This window comes from Varanus komodoensis, unplaced genomic scaffold (genome assembly GCF_004798865.1).
Source record: "Varanus komodoensis strain SLA01 unplaced genomic scaffold, ASM479886v1 scaffold3, whole genome shotgun sequence".
In the NCBI taxonomy this organism is placed as follows: domain Eukaryota; kingdom Metazoa; phylum Chordata; class Lepidosauria; order Squamata; family Varanidae; genus Varanus; species Varanus komodoensis.
The window spans coordinates 2239600-2254800 of record NW_025335761.1 but is presented as its reverse complement, the minus strand read 5'-3'; the positions used below and the strand labels follow the sequence as shown (position 1 = coordinate 2254800).

Sequence of the window (15201 nt, the reverse complement as noted above, 5' to 3'; positions counted from 1 at the left end):
CATATCCAAATTGTCATGCTATATAGTCTCTTTCACATTTGTTACTTTCTCAATGAAATGAATTGGACAAATATATGCAACTGAGACATTATTTCATTCCCTAAAAGTGACCAGCAAGCAGGCTGTATAAGAAAAAAAATGGTTGTACCTACCTTCCCATTAGTGCTAGGTGTATTCTCCAGATCATGATTGATATCAGGCATTCCATCAGCTTGCGTTCTTTTCTGATTGTTCTGTTCTTTCAAAATCATTAACTGAAAAGTAACATTAAAAAACTGGATCAATTGCCATGAAAAAAGTATAAATTCTGAAATGGAAATAGGAGAATTTAGCAAAGGTTAATAATTCACAACAACAACATTTTTGATATTAGAATATTGTGTTGATGAATAATAGGCAAGACAGGTGACCTGGTTCACATTAGGCAAACCTAGGGTTTATTTTACCCATGAGCTGTTCGATTATGGGTTGCTGTGATGTGTGAAACCAGCCATGCTAACTAAATCATTTGTTAGCACTAGCAGAAGAGAAAATGTAGGGCTGGTTAACATGATAAGCCAGGATCACTGTGAGTTATTTAACCCACAGTGAGCCGCTGAACATGCCAAATGCTATTGTGAATATGGAACTCCCAATGGGGTACTGGTGTATTGGCCAAACCTTGGTTCATTCAGAGGTTGAATATCCCTTGCAACTCCCTACTACAAATGAAAGGTTAAATAACTCATGATTACCCCAGTGTATTGTGAAAACCAGTTCATAGATACAGGGAGGGACAGGGTAAAAAACGGAAACCAATAACTCAGGGCTTCAGAAGACAAACCATGATTTGTTCTGCCATCTAGCAGACAAACCATGAGGAATGCAACAAAATAACAATTAAATAAACCATAGGTTAGCATTATGTAACAGCCAGATCAGTGTAGCTGAAATACTGCTGCCCTCAATTTTAAAAGAAAGTTAAGACTAATATCCACTGATATGCAGAGTTATTAAGTATTTAGGCATCAATACTACTAAAAAGTTAGAATGTTTAAAACAGAATAATTTAGATAAGATGAAAAGAGAAAATGATTGAATTCAGGAAGATTGCATTATTTTGGTTTGGTAGAAGAGCATTATGTAAGATGAAAATACTGCCTAAGATAAATTTTTATTTATGATGTTACTGATTAAAGTAACAGTTAAAGGATTAAAAGAATGGCAAGATATGATTAATACGTTTTGTAGTGGGGACAAGAAAGCAGGGATAAATAAAAATCAGATGGTACAGATCACAAAAGATAGGGGGATTGGGTATTCCTAAAGTTATATAACTAATCAAGTGAGGCACATACTGGATATTATATTACAACCCAATAGGATAATATGATTACAGTTAGAATCTTCTCATATAGAAGGATTCTTGATAGATCTTATTTTCAAATATGAAAATAAAAATATTACAAAAAAGGTAGGAAATCCTTTCCTTAAAATAAATTACAAATCTGGAATAAATATTAGGAAAAATGAATGCTATCAACTTCACCATTTTGCCCAATTACTGAATTAGAAGGGTTTCCATCAAATTTGAGGGAGATTTTAGGGAACATATTAAAAGAATAAAGAAATAATTCGATTAAAAGACTGGCTAGAGAAATTGAATAAAAATGGGGAGATAAAAGCAGTATTAGGAAAGCAGAAAATAGCTTGGTATAACATGATCCAATTAGAATGTTAGACTAGTGAATGGATAAGACGCAGAGAAAGTAAAATACGATTACCAATTGTGTGGTTGGTATACAGAAGTTTGGCATATAGCTATTAATGAAAAATTAATATGTAATATTAGAGTAAGAAAAGGGCATTTAAAGAAAAACATGTTTAATTATATTTGGGGTATATTTGAGCTTGTTTTTAAAAAAGGCAAAGGATTTGAGCCGTTAAAAGAATCATTACAGTTTTGGAGGGCAGGAATGTCCTGAAATGCTTGAATGAGTTCTTCTTATGTTTAACATGTATCATTGGTCCTGGTGGTGGGGGGCACGATATTGGAATTATTTAATTATATGTTTAATTTTATATATTTTTATTTGAAATGCAGTGTCATTTTGGTTGCATTTTAGATTGAAAATTAAAAATTAGAAAAAAGACTAATATCTATAATCCATTCAGTTTATATTTATCAACCAATATACTTGCTTGTAAAAGCACAGTGGAATATAAAACAAAAAAGTATCCATAATAATCATATTGTGATTGTTGTTTACTTAATTGGATCTTAGGACAACAGTTGACATATTTGCTGCTGAAACTGCTTCCATTTGGAAAAAAATACCAATAGGAAAGGGATTCCTAACTGAAAGGAATCTTGATCCTACCAAATTCTAGACAGGATCAAGAATGCTGCAGTGGGAGATTTTATGGTACTAAGCCTTGTTGTGAGGGAAATCGAAAGCAATGAGAGAGCCCAAGGCAGAGCAAACAGCAGTCAAAAGTGGACTGGCAAGAGGGTGGGGACTCTGCCCATTTATGAGGGGATAGGGAGCAGAGTTTCCAGCAAAAATGTTACTAGCTGAATCTTCCCGACTGCGCAGGTGCAGCACCCATATGTGTGATGCAGAGAGACCACGACGAAGAATTCATGGTACTAAGCCTTGTCTTTCCCCTCCACAATGGATCCAAGGGTTTCCTGCAAACTTATTTCCAGAACAGTAAGGATCCATTCAAATCTAATAAAGTGCAAGATTGTGTATAATGTAGAGAAAATACATAGAAAGTTATTTCTCCCCATCTCCCATAATACTAGACATCTCATGAGGATGATGTTTGGAGTTGGGAAGTACTTCTTCACACCGTGCACTCACATCCACAAGATGTAGTGATGGTCACCAATCTGGATTACTTTGGAGGGGATTGTACAAATTTACAGAGAGTGCTGCCAATGGTTACTGTTTTTGATATATATATGCTACGTTGAGTATCAGAGGCAGTATGCCTATGCACACCAGTTGTTAGGCAGCCTGGACAAGAGGACATTGATGATGATGATGACGACGACGACTGATGATGATATATTGCATTTATATTCCACCCTTTTTCCTCATAGGGGAACCCAATGTGGCTTGCATAGTGCCGTATTATCCTCCTAGCAACCACCCTGTAAGATACGTTGGGCTGAGAGTCTGTGACACAACTGAGTGAGGAGCAGAACCTGGATCTCCTAGGTATACAGTCCAACACTCTAAGTACCATACTCATACTGACTCTCAGTACTGTTGCACTCATGTCCTGCAAATGGGTTTCCCAGGGGCAGCTAAGGCTGTGTGAAGAAAATGTTGAGACTCAAGTCTGATTCAGTATGGCTTTTCTTAAGTTCTTACTGCTTTGGTTTGAAGACAATGACCTACCTCCTTGTGTGTAGTACCCAGTTCTTCCTCCAACAAGCTACATCTTTCAAGCGCTACTCGTAACCTTTCCCTCACCTAAAAGATAAAGACAAACTATAAATATTAGCAATTCTGCTAGCTTTAGTGGAGCTGAAATATCAAGTATGACATTCCATATTTCTAACAATAAATGGGAAGACATTGTCTTGTCATTTTTTGAAACAATACAATAAGCACACATTTCTTTCCTATAACTGGAGCCATGCAGAACCAGTTGGTTATACAAGACCAAGAAAGAGCCAATATGCATGTAGAGCTCCTGCTGCATTTGTTAGCAATGAACATAGCACCACCTGTCACCACAGAAACATGGATTGATGATAATACAATCAGAGACAAACATTGATGCTGGGTAAATTGATTTATGCTGGGTAAATTTTTAATGCTTAGGTTTTCTTAATTTGTAATCCAACCTTCTTGAACAAACATGCACACTTTTAACAAATAAGCACTGCCCTGTTCTAGGAACAGCTGTCTGCTTGCAGGAACTATAAAGTCCTGTGAGAAAGACTCCTAAATCGTCTTCCAGAACATGATTTAGCAGGCACTTGTTAGAGGGCTCCATGACTTGGTCAGAGAGATGCTAGCACTGCCATGAATCATAGAGAAGCATGGCATTTTTAAAAGTTAAAGCATGAAAGTGATGACATAGTGACGTGGTGTGGAAGTGAGATAAAATGTAATGACTAGAAGTATTTTGCTTGGAAAATAAAATAAAATATCTTGATGGGGTATTTAAATTGGAAAATGTGTGGATGCATGTGAGGGCACCCATGTGGAGTCTTTAGCACCCCAACAGACACCTGCAGCCTTCAGGATTGAAAAGGTTGTGTATCCCTAAACTAAATGAGTTAAAAGGGAAGGCATGATTACATGATCATGATGATGATTGCATTAAATTTATGCCTTTCTTCCTCTTGCAAGGATCCAAGCTGGCTTACATGATACTCTTCCTCTCCATTTTATCCTCACAACAACCACATAAGTTTGGTTAGGCTGAGAGGCTAACTGGCCCAAAATCACCCAATGAGATTTGTGGCAGAGGGGGGACCAGAACCCAAATCTCCTGAGTCTTAGTCTTCAACTCTTAACTACTAAATCACACTGGCTCAATAACAATGTTCTGCACTTGATTTTAAAAGCCATTCTCGTGCTTGTTCCTATACTCCAAAGGGGACATCAGTGCTATCAAGCGTCAGTTGGACAGAAGTATATTTTACAAAGAAAACCTCCTCAGCAGCTCAGCTCACTGGTCCATGTTTACTTTCAACTTTTCCACAAAGGCAAGCAAGTTATACCAAGAAAAACAAGCTGAACTACTTTGTGTTCTCTAACTAATTTTTCCACTTGCATTAATGACCTGAACGTCAGTAATTGCGACTTACTGAGTTTTACACTTATGCTCCTAATTGATTCATCATAATGATTTAATAAAACATTTCACAAGTAATAAGCTGTGTACTCAGTATTTCAATAGCCGCCTTTCATTACCTTTTCATCAAGGGCTTTATGATGTTCAAATAAAGACTTCAGTGCTTTGAGAACTTCAACTTCACTAGAAACTCCTGCTGGAGACTGGGCCTGTCTCTTTACTACAGTCATCCTAAGAGACCTCTCATGGCGGGATACAAGACATTCCAGATGTTCTAACAGCAACTAAAAAATAATCAAAGTTAAGTAAGGAAACAAGTCAACATCTGTTTTAAAGACCTTAACAAAAATGCTTTATTTTCAAACAATATACTCCAAGCACAATGATAGCATAATGTACCCCAAGCTAGCAATAACATATTATTTATGACAATATCTCTTATAGGCACCTTACACAGTTCTCTCAAATTTGTTTCTTAAAACTCTGCTGGCCTGAAAAATGGCATAATCCAGAAAGCTTTTTTACAAATCTGTCTTCTAAGAACAGCAAGATCATATATGTTATGATATGTTAGGCAAAACTGATAGAAACACGCAGGCCATTTTATATTCCAAATTCATTTATTTTATAAAAGAAAGAAGCCAAGCAATTGAAAAAGAGAAGAAGGTTGGGAACAAATAGCATCTGCAATCTATTTTCACATTTGCTAATATTCCTATAGCATAATGACTAGGAACCACTCTCCTGTGGACTTAGTATCTTATAGGAATTCTTTGACCACATTTCATCTTCACATCATGTCTTAAAATCCCAATGCTACTTCTTTGCTAAGCAATGTCAGGAGAGACAGAGGTTGTTGAACTTTCCCCCACTTACCATTTTTGTTTAGTAAAGTCCCCTCCCCAGTTGTTCTTCCCCCACACCCAGGAGAGGATCTACATTCACAGTGTGTTAAACTTAGAAAGCTACTTTACAAGGGTAAATTATCTACAGTGTTTCTCAGTCTTCAGAACTAATCTGGATGTTACTGTATTAGTGGCAACAACAGATGTGAGCATCAGTACTGCATCTAATTCCATTTCTAAAGCCATTCCAAACATACAGTACCAACAAATGATACCAGATCATGGACTAACCCTTGTATTGTTTCTTTCTGCTTTCAGTTCTGCAATTTCTTCTTCCCTTTCAAGGAGTTGTTCTCGGCATACATTAAGCTCTTTAGTAAGTGCTGCAAACTCCTAGAAAACAGTCAAGAATAAATTTAGTATAAACATATCCAGTCAAATGCATTACATAGTAGACTGAAGATAAACCTAAACTGAAAGGATGAAGCTGCATTGAGAAAGGATAGTCCTACTTTTACTTCATCTAATAATCCTGATTACTCATTATAAAAGAATATAAAAATTAATTCTGGTAATCAACTTAAGAGTAATGCCTTTGCCATTATACTAAAATAACACAAAGGAAGCTTCATTTCCTTAGATGAGCCTGCATCATTCTCGTATATATAACAGTCCGACTAAATTCAACCTTTGCAACACCAAAATATCTGAGGGAAGAACTGCACATTCCATCTCTACTACTTGCCTGGAAATCTCAGCTGTAGATCCTCTGCTTTAAAGAACGGTATTATTTCTTTCAGAAAAGCAGCACATAAAAAGAAGAAAACTATACTGATTGGATGTAGTCTCTAAAGTGAAGTACTGGAACGTTGCCAGGGAAGGATAATAGGGCAAGCAAGAAAAAGCGTAACAAACTTTCCTTATTCCAGTTGGATATTAGATCCTTCTTGACCTCCTCTGTGGCAGAGAAGGAACTAGCAGCTTTGAAGATATTTGGTAGAAGCAGATTTTGCTGTTCCATTCCAGAGTATGCTGTTCCATTGCTAGGAGTTACCATAATTAGAGCCCTCTGACTCTAACTGTCCCCTCCCCATTTATGTTTCCTAAAAACAAATAATTGAACTGTTTTGTGCTATGTTCTTTTAGAATTTAAGACATTGTGTTCATATATGATCCATCCTATATTCCTTCCAAATTATTGCTAAAATCTATGTAATAAGACTTTTATACAGAGATGATAGATGGAAACTGTCTGAAAATACTGATACCATAGGGTATTTTAAATATTCTCTGCAAGATTAAGAATATAAGAAAAGTCATGCTAGATCACTCCATATACATAGCAGCAACCAGTTGCCCACAAGATCCCTCAAGCAGGATAGGTAAAAGATCAGCACCCTCTCAAACTCTCAGCAACTGGTGTATGCAAGCATACTACCTCCAGTAAAGGAGGTAGCACACAACCAGCAAGGATAGTAGCTACTGATAGCCTCCTCCTCCATGCATCTATCCAATCCCCCTTTAAAGTCATTCAAATTGGTAGCCATCACAACTTCCCATGGCAGCAAATTCCATAGTTTAAACATTTATCAAAGAGGTACTTCCTTTATCTGTCCTAAACTTTCCACCAAGGAGCTTAATGACACGACCCTGGATTTGAGTGTTATGGGAGGAGAAAAATAGCTCTTCCACTTTCCCTACACCGTGCATTATTTGAAACACCTCTACCATGTCCTCCCTTACTTGCCCCTTTTCTAGGCTAAACAATTCCAGTTATAGCTGCTGATCATTTTCTTTGCCCTTCTCTGTACCTTTTCCAACTCAATAATGCCCCTTTTCAGGTGTGGCAATGTGAACTGTGTGCAATATTTTACATGCAGGAACGGGTTTTGGAATTTCCCTAAACTTCCTTACAAAGAGGAAAAGCTGCTGTATACCAGCCTTCTTCTCCCTCTACTTCTTCCTGTTTCTTCTAGCCTCTAGGTGTTTCAGGGTCTAGTTACTGAAGTAGTCAGACCTAAAGCAAGAAACTTAAGAATGTTATATATAACTTGGTTTACTCATAACATTATCATACTGGGTATATGAAAGTACATTCAGACAATAATCACACATTTACCAAGTTTGCTTTTCAAAGTGAATGACAATTTTATGAACAAACCAAGTTATGTATAACTTTAAGAACATAAAGGCTGCCTAATGTTCCTAAAGCAAACAATCTCAAGAAAAAAGTGTAGAAGACAGCAGAGCAAGCCCATGTGGCTCCACAAAATATTAAGAGACAACCTAGAAAGCAAAAAAGGACATGTACAGGTAATGAAAGGAAGGCTAGGCCGCAAAGGAAGATTATAAACAGATAGCAAGGAATTGCAGGGATGTTATGAAGGCTAAAGCAGGAAATGAACTGAGACTAGAGAGAGATGCTAAAAACAACAAGCCAACAAGATAGGTCCATAACAACAGGCAAATGAAAGAGAAGGAGGTTCAACTACTCAAAGTGGATGACAAACCGATAACAAATGACAAGGAAAAGGCAGAGGTATTCAACTCCCACAAGAAGACCTACAACCTACCTACCAAAAGTACAAGCTGAAAGTGCAGGATGACAGCCCAAGCTTGACAGACAAATGGTCAAGGAACATCTAGATGGGCTAAACATGTTCAAATCTTAAGGGCCCCAACAAACTCCATCCCAGAGTCATAAAAGGGCTAGTAGAAGAACACTCAGAACCACTGTCTATTATCGTTGAGAAATCATTGAAAACAACCTAACCTCTCCCTTACTGGGCCAGATCCTAAGATGTAGGGTGAGGACGAGCAACGTAATTTAGACAGTTCCTGCATTTAAAAATTCATTCAACCTGTTTTATTACCAAAGGCTGTGGGTGGAGGTGAAGGGAGGAAAAGAAGGCCAATGGCAGACACCAATTTAGAAGAGGTGCAGAATGAGCCATCTAAAGTGGCATCTAATTAATTGGGGACACTTAAAATCATCTGTAACATTTTTAACTGGCTTAATTATTTAGTCATGCATTGTAGGCTCAGTTCTCTATCTCAAAAGACCATCTGTCACAATGAAGCAACATCCAGTGTGGTAGAAGGAAGAAAAGACATTAGTAATTACAGGGTACCTTAGCCGCCCTAGAACATTTTGCTATGAGGAAGGTATGAGTTGCACCACTTCCTCAAGGACCTAGGCAGATTAGGAAGGGATTTCCTCACCCTCCAGGTATTGTTGGTTGGTTGTGTCTATTGGATAGAATTAGCAAGCTTCTCAAAAATCCATTATTATGACATTATTAAGGATGAGAGATCCAAGGTATTACCAAGGAGATTAGATGTACTGTTTTTTGTTTTTTAGTATGGCTCATACACCTCAACTCATACACCTAGGAGACTGGCTAAGCTAAGAAAGAACAAGAAAGCTGTAATTAACAGTTGCTAACATCTAACCTAATCACATTGCTAAGAGCTGCCTTTGTTGGTATAACCGGTACATGAACCTCTGGTATACCTTGTACATTGTTGAGTTTCTACGCTAGTGAAGCTACTCAAAAAAATTCCTGAATTGGCCTGTCTAGAGACTTGTGGGGAAAATACTGCTAAGACAACTAAATATGTTTGTTTAAGGATAGAAATTGATTACAAGTAAGGAATCCCAACACTACTAGGCACACAAAACTCCCAATGCACAGTGGTAAAAGAAAGTGATACCCTTCTCCTCCATGAGTTTGTCCAGTCCTCTTTTAAAGCGACTCAAAGTTGTAACCATCATTACATCCTGTGAAAGTGAATTCCACAGTTCAAAACTGTATGAAAAAGTACTTCCTTTAATCTATCCTGCACCTTTCATCAATCAGCCTCCAGTTTCTAGTAGTATGAGGAAGATTTTAAAAAGTGTCCTATTCAATTACTCTACACTCTTCATAATTCTGTACACCTCTATGTCTTCCCTTAGTTGCTTTTTCTAAGCTAAACAATGTGAGCTGTTGTAACCATTCCTCCCGCCGTCTGATCATTTTAGATGCCCTTTCCACCATTTTTCCAACTCTACAATATCCTACAATATCCAATAGGTGCAGTGACCAGAACTTACAAAGTATTCTGCATGCGGTTAAAGGACAGATTTGTTTAAGTATAATATCTGCAGTTTTTTCCCCTATTCCTTTCATAATTATGGAATTTGCCTTTTCTACAGTGGCCATACACTGGGTTGATATTTTCAAGTTGCCCATCACAATCTCAAGTTCTGTTTCTTGTCAGCTTAGATCCCAATAGCTTATACTTGAAGTTGTGATTCTTTTTTTTGTCCAGTGTGAGTCACTGTACCGAACAGCTTTGATATTTAGATGTTCACACTCCCAGTATGGAGAAATCCCTTTGGAGCGCCTCACACTTCTGGTTTTAACCAACTTAATAATTTGGTGTCATCAGCTAACTTGGCCACTGCATTGTTCACTCCTATAAGTTGAAAAGCATTGGCTGCAATATAGATCTCTTTGGGACCCCACTGTTATCATCTCTCCATTCAAGAATTTACCATTTATTCCTATTCTCTGCTTCCTGTTCTTTAAGCAGCTACTGATCCATAATGGGACCTCTCCTCTTATTCCATGACTACTACATTTGTTCAGGTGTCTTTGGTGAGGGATTTTGTCTAAAGCCTTTTGAAATCCAAGCACACATTGTCAACCAGGATAGACTTGACCATATGTTTATTGACACTGTCAAAGAATTTTAAAAGTCATCATCAATATGTGGATGACACTCAGTTTTACCTCTCTTTTTCATCAAACTCAATTGAGGCAGTGGCCACTCTGAATCAGTGTCTGAGCATGGTAATGGATTGGATGAGGGTCAGCAAACTGAGATTCAATCCAGACAAGATGGAAGTGCTGTTAGTGTGGTGGTTCATCTGTCCATTTGGGTGATATTCAACTTGTTCTGGATGGGGTGTATTCCCCCTAAAAAACAAGGTTTGTAGCTTGGGGGTGCTCCTGGATCCAGAGCTGTCACTTGAGGCACAACTGGACTTAGTGGCACAGAGCAGTATCAGCTTAAGCTGATATACCAACAACAACCTTATCTGGACAAAGAGAGCCTAGATACAGTTATCCATGCTCTGCTATCCTCTCCTTTGGGTTACTGCAATGTGCTGTACACGGGGCCTTTGAAAATGGTCTGGAGAGCTTTTCCAGCTGCGCTGGTTGTTAGCTGAAGTTTGGGCTTGATTCAAAGTGCTAGCACATTAACATTCAAAGCCCTAAACCATGGGTCCTCAAATTGCGGCCCACGGGCCAGTTCCGGCCCGCCATGCCCATTTATCTGGCCTGCCTCAGAGGTTTTAGACTCCCTGCGCCCACTGCCACTGCCTCACCATGCGCACCCACCGCCACCTCACCAGCCTGCACCCATGGGTACCCCCACTCCATCAGCCTGCGCCTGCCACTGCCTTTCAACTGGCCCCCTGTTGAAAAAGTTTGAGGACCCCTGCCCTAAACAGATTGGGTCCAGATTACAAAAGAACACAATATCTCATACGTGCCTACTAGACCCTGAAGTCATATTTGGGGCTCCTCTTCCAGGAGCTTCCTCCAAAGGAAGTGAGGCAGGTAGCTAGCAAGAGAACGGTCTTTTTGGTTGTGGCAATTCAACTTGGAGAGAGCTCCCCAAAGAGGTGTACCTGGTCCCTGCTCTGTATTCTTTTTGGAACCAAATGCAAACCTTTCTATTTTCTCAGTATTTTAACAGTTAACTTTTTAAACTTTACTTTTAATATTGCATTTTATCATGTACTGCTACTATACCTCTGTGCTGATGCAGTTGCAATTGCTGTGGTTTTCTTGTCTTATGTTAATTTTTTGTTGTTTGTGTGTTTTAAAGTTTTGTGAACTGTCCAGAGAGCCTTGGCTATTGGCCAGGTTAAAAATAAATAAATAAATAGATAATTCATGAGACAGGAGACTAACCTTTCCAGGAGTCTTAATGTCCCTTTCTTCCTATGCCACTGCCTCCTTCCCACACTGCATCCTTAGCTTTGTCAGTCCAGCATGTGGAACCAGTAGCATTTCAAAGAAAGCCACCTTAGTGGTTCTAGATTACAACCTGTTCACAATGTAATATTAGCTTCTAGGACCTCGTTGCTATATTGTCTCATGTCACTGGTAGCAACATAGACTACCCCAGTACAATTTACAAAGCTCTCTAGATGGTGCATGATAGCCATAACTTTCCAACCAGGCAGGCAAATTACCACATAGTCTATTTGCCCATCACAGCTGCTTGCTTTTAAAACGAGGCTCTCTAATCAGACTGGATGCAGCAGCAGTTGGGGCATGCTAGCTAAGTTATAAATGCAGTGCTACATATCAGTTTGCTTTCCAAGGGATGAATCCTTCTAAGGAATCATTTCTCTCTTCTCCAAAATGATGCCTTCTCTCCCTGAAACTCCTATTCTCCATGACAGCAGAGAAATGAACACTTGGGGATTAGGCAACTGATACTAGTCCCCTGGAAGTCTCATTCATCACCCTTTCTGCCTCCCTTAGCTTTCCCAGGTCAGCAGGGAACAAATTTGCTTCTGACAGCCAGGACATTATTACAAAATGCACAACTACTGTCCAGTTGGCAGCCAGTCACACATGTGGCTGGCTGGCAATCAGCACAAGACACTGGACAGCTCCCACACCCTTGCTGACTTCTTATACCTTCATAACCTATTTTTGCACTATTCTTGTTTGTTCACCTTGAACACTAAGTTATTTACAAGGAAAAGATAGGGATTTTATGTACTGTCATTTTTCATATTTGTGTGTGTGTGGTTCCTTACTGTGGGAAGGCAAAGATGAGTCAACTTCCTTGGCCTTCTTGCATGAAGTAAATTCACATAGATGCATATCTTGTATGTCTGCTGATGCTTCCTCACTGAGGGTCCTCATGCAAGCCTGAGGACCTTATATAAGAGGGACCACAAGCCTGACTCCTTATATAGCTCTACTTAGTTTGTCCCAACTGCTGCTGCAGCCAATCTGAGTAAAATACTTCATTTAAAAAGCAAGGGAGGCTGTGGCTCAGCAAGTGGTCTGCACAGCCTCTAATGAGTAGAAATGTAGGTCAGTTAAGCCCCCTGGCAGTGGAATTTTTCTTCTCCTTGCATGGGTGTCTAACTTAATTTTCCAGGAAAAATCCTTGGTATACATTACTGGAAATTATAGTACTTCTAGATGAATTTAAATGAGCTTCCCACCGCCTTCTGACGCCATATTGGAGACAGTCATCTGTCTGAGGGTACTTCTTGGATTCACACCAGATGCAAACAGCAGAACCATGTGTCACTCTACTGCATGCAGATGCTTTACATATTTTTCTTTAATTAAACTTCAGGCTTTATCCTTGCAGACAAAAATAAGCACATCTCCAATCTATTCTGAGAAAATAGGAATTCTTTGTCCCTATGAACTTCTAGAGTACATTTCAGCATATGTACTTTATTTTATACTAGTATGTCCAAGATTTCTCACTATTTTATCTTAAAGACATCACTATGGAAATTTTCCATTAACAAAGTAAAGCCATTAAAAGTGACGATTTGAACACTAAACTGAAGAATTATTTCTGGTATAATTCATATGAACAGAAATCATACTCTAACATTAAGTTTCAGTCATTACAAAGGAATGGGGCTATTTAAAAATGTTTGCACCGACACAATAACTAATTTTCACACAAGCAAGAATGTATAATAAGATATAAAAATTTCAGCAGATGGTTAAACAACTAGGAGAGCACACTACAGAATAACAAGATAATCTCTCTGACCCCAGCATCTATGTTAGCTAACCAAGGATCCCTCACAAATCAGGACTGTCATTGTCCAGGCTAATTTCCAGCAATGCCAATGGGGAGAGGCAGAAGCACACAACTGTAGGGTATAGTGCAAATCTTCTCCTGGCATCCACTCTCAAAAACTCTCTTAAGGGTAACAGAATCTTTTAATGGAATAAGTCCAAAGGAGAATTTCTGAAACTCAAATAAAGGCATCTTTGGTGAACAGGCCTGGGCCATAGCCTATTCCTATGGAGCTAGTATAGATTATTTCACATTAGTATCTGAAGGCAAGGTAGAAAAGTGTATTTTAAAACTATTTCATTTTTTTTCTCTCCCTCCTGAGTTCCAGGTTCAAATTCTCATTCTGCCATTGCAATCATTATGTGTAGGTGGATCAAGCATATCCTATGTCACAGAGTTGTGTGCAGTAATAAAATTAGCAAGAAGGTATGAGCCTGAGCTTGCTGAAGAAAGGTAGAATTTTTTAAATAACATAATGTGATACAATTATTTTTAAGTTAGTATCATTCTTTCAGAATAGCTACTATCTGGTTCACATAAGGCCGTATAACCTTTAGTCATACCTGCAGTACTCACAGACAAGGGAAAGCCTTTCACTAAATCACCTTTCTTCTTGATATACATTGCAAAGTACAAGATACTTTTTAAAATTAGAATAAACTTCCTATTCAATGGATTTTCAGCAGAATCCACTCACCACCACACACACAATTTATAATAAATCTTTGAAGTAGTTAAACAATTAACTGCATTTAATTCCTAACTGACAACATTGGAATTAAGTGCTGATATTGTATGTGTTAATGGCTTCAGATTTTTTTCCCTCCTTCCTCCTATGCCACTTGTTTAAGAATTAATTTATTGATATTTTATTAGAATTCCTGTTAAGGCATCACACTGTAAGCTCATCTATGGATATTGAAGCCTAAATTATTTTGAGGCAAATGCTGATCTGTAAGAAATGTAAAAATAGTACGTGTTTCATGGAATGTTAGGCAAGAATGTTCAATAATGCTAACTGGCATTTTGCAATTTGGACATTCTGCAGAGTTAACACTTTGCTAATTACAAGAACATTTCCATGCAGTGTTCAAGTGACTGATGGTATGAACTGTTATTTCTGATCTTGCTGCTTTTGCTTCTACATATCCTAGGTAGGTAACCTCTACTATAAAGCACAGAAACCGCAGACATCTACAGGAAGAATGGAGCAGTGTATATGAAATACCAAGAGACACAGAGCTAACACAGTGCTCCCTAGAGAGGTCCGCCTGGCGCCGTCATTGTATGCTTTTCAGGGCCAGGTCAAGACCTTTTTATTTAACCAATATTTTAAAGTTAATTAATTTTTATTTTATATTTATATTTAATTCATTTCACCATCTTATTTTATACCTAGTTGTGGTGTAGCCAATCCTATTTGTTTAGGATTGGATATTGTATTTGGAGTTTTAATGTTTGTAAACCACCCAGAGAGCCCTCTGGACTATTGGGGTGGTATATAAATGCAATAAAACAAACAAACAAACACAGATCCTAACACTGCTTTTAAAACTGAGAGCCACTGTGATTTGTTTGTTAAGAGTGCTGGTCTGGGGAGAGCCAGAGCCAGATTCTAATCTTCACTCAGCCAGAAGCTTCACTGAGTATCTTTGAGCTAGTCACAGAATCTCTCCCTAACCTATCTCACAGGGTTGTTGTTCTGAGG

At 38.3% G+C, this 15201-nt stretch overlaps 1 protein-coding gene across 7 annotated transcripts in view; it reads right to left on the bottom strand.

Moving 5' to 3' along the window:
- Positions 1-15201, bottom strand: part of PPFIA1 (PTPRF interacting protein alpha 1) — a 71092-nt gene that overhangs the window by 41211 nt on the left and 14680 nt on the right. For all 7 annotated transcript variants that reach the window (XM_044436043.1, XM_044436042.1, XM_044436044.1 and 4 more), the window contains 4 exons: positions 5937-6038; positions 4920-5084; positions 3390-3464; positions 153-254 (listed from right to left, as the gene is read on the bottom strand). In XM_044436043.1, the coding sequence (XP_044291978.1) occupies positions 153-254; positions 3390-3464; positions 4920-5084; positions 5937-6038 (444 nt within the window). The remainder of the gene's footprint in view (positions 1-152; positions 255-3389; positions 3465-4919; positions 5085-5936; positions 6039-15201) is intronic.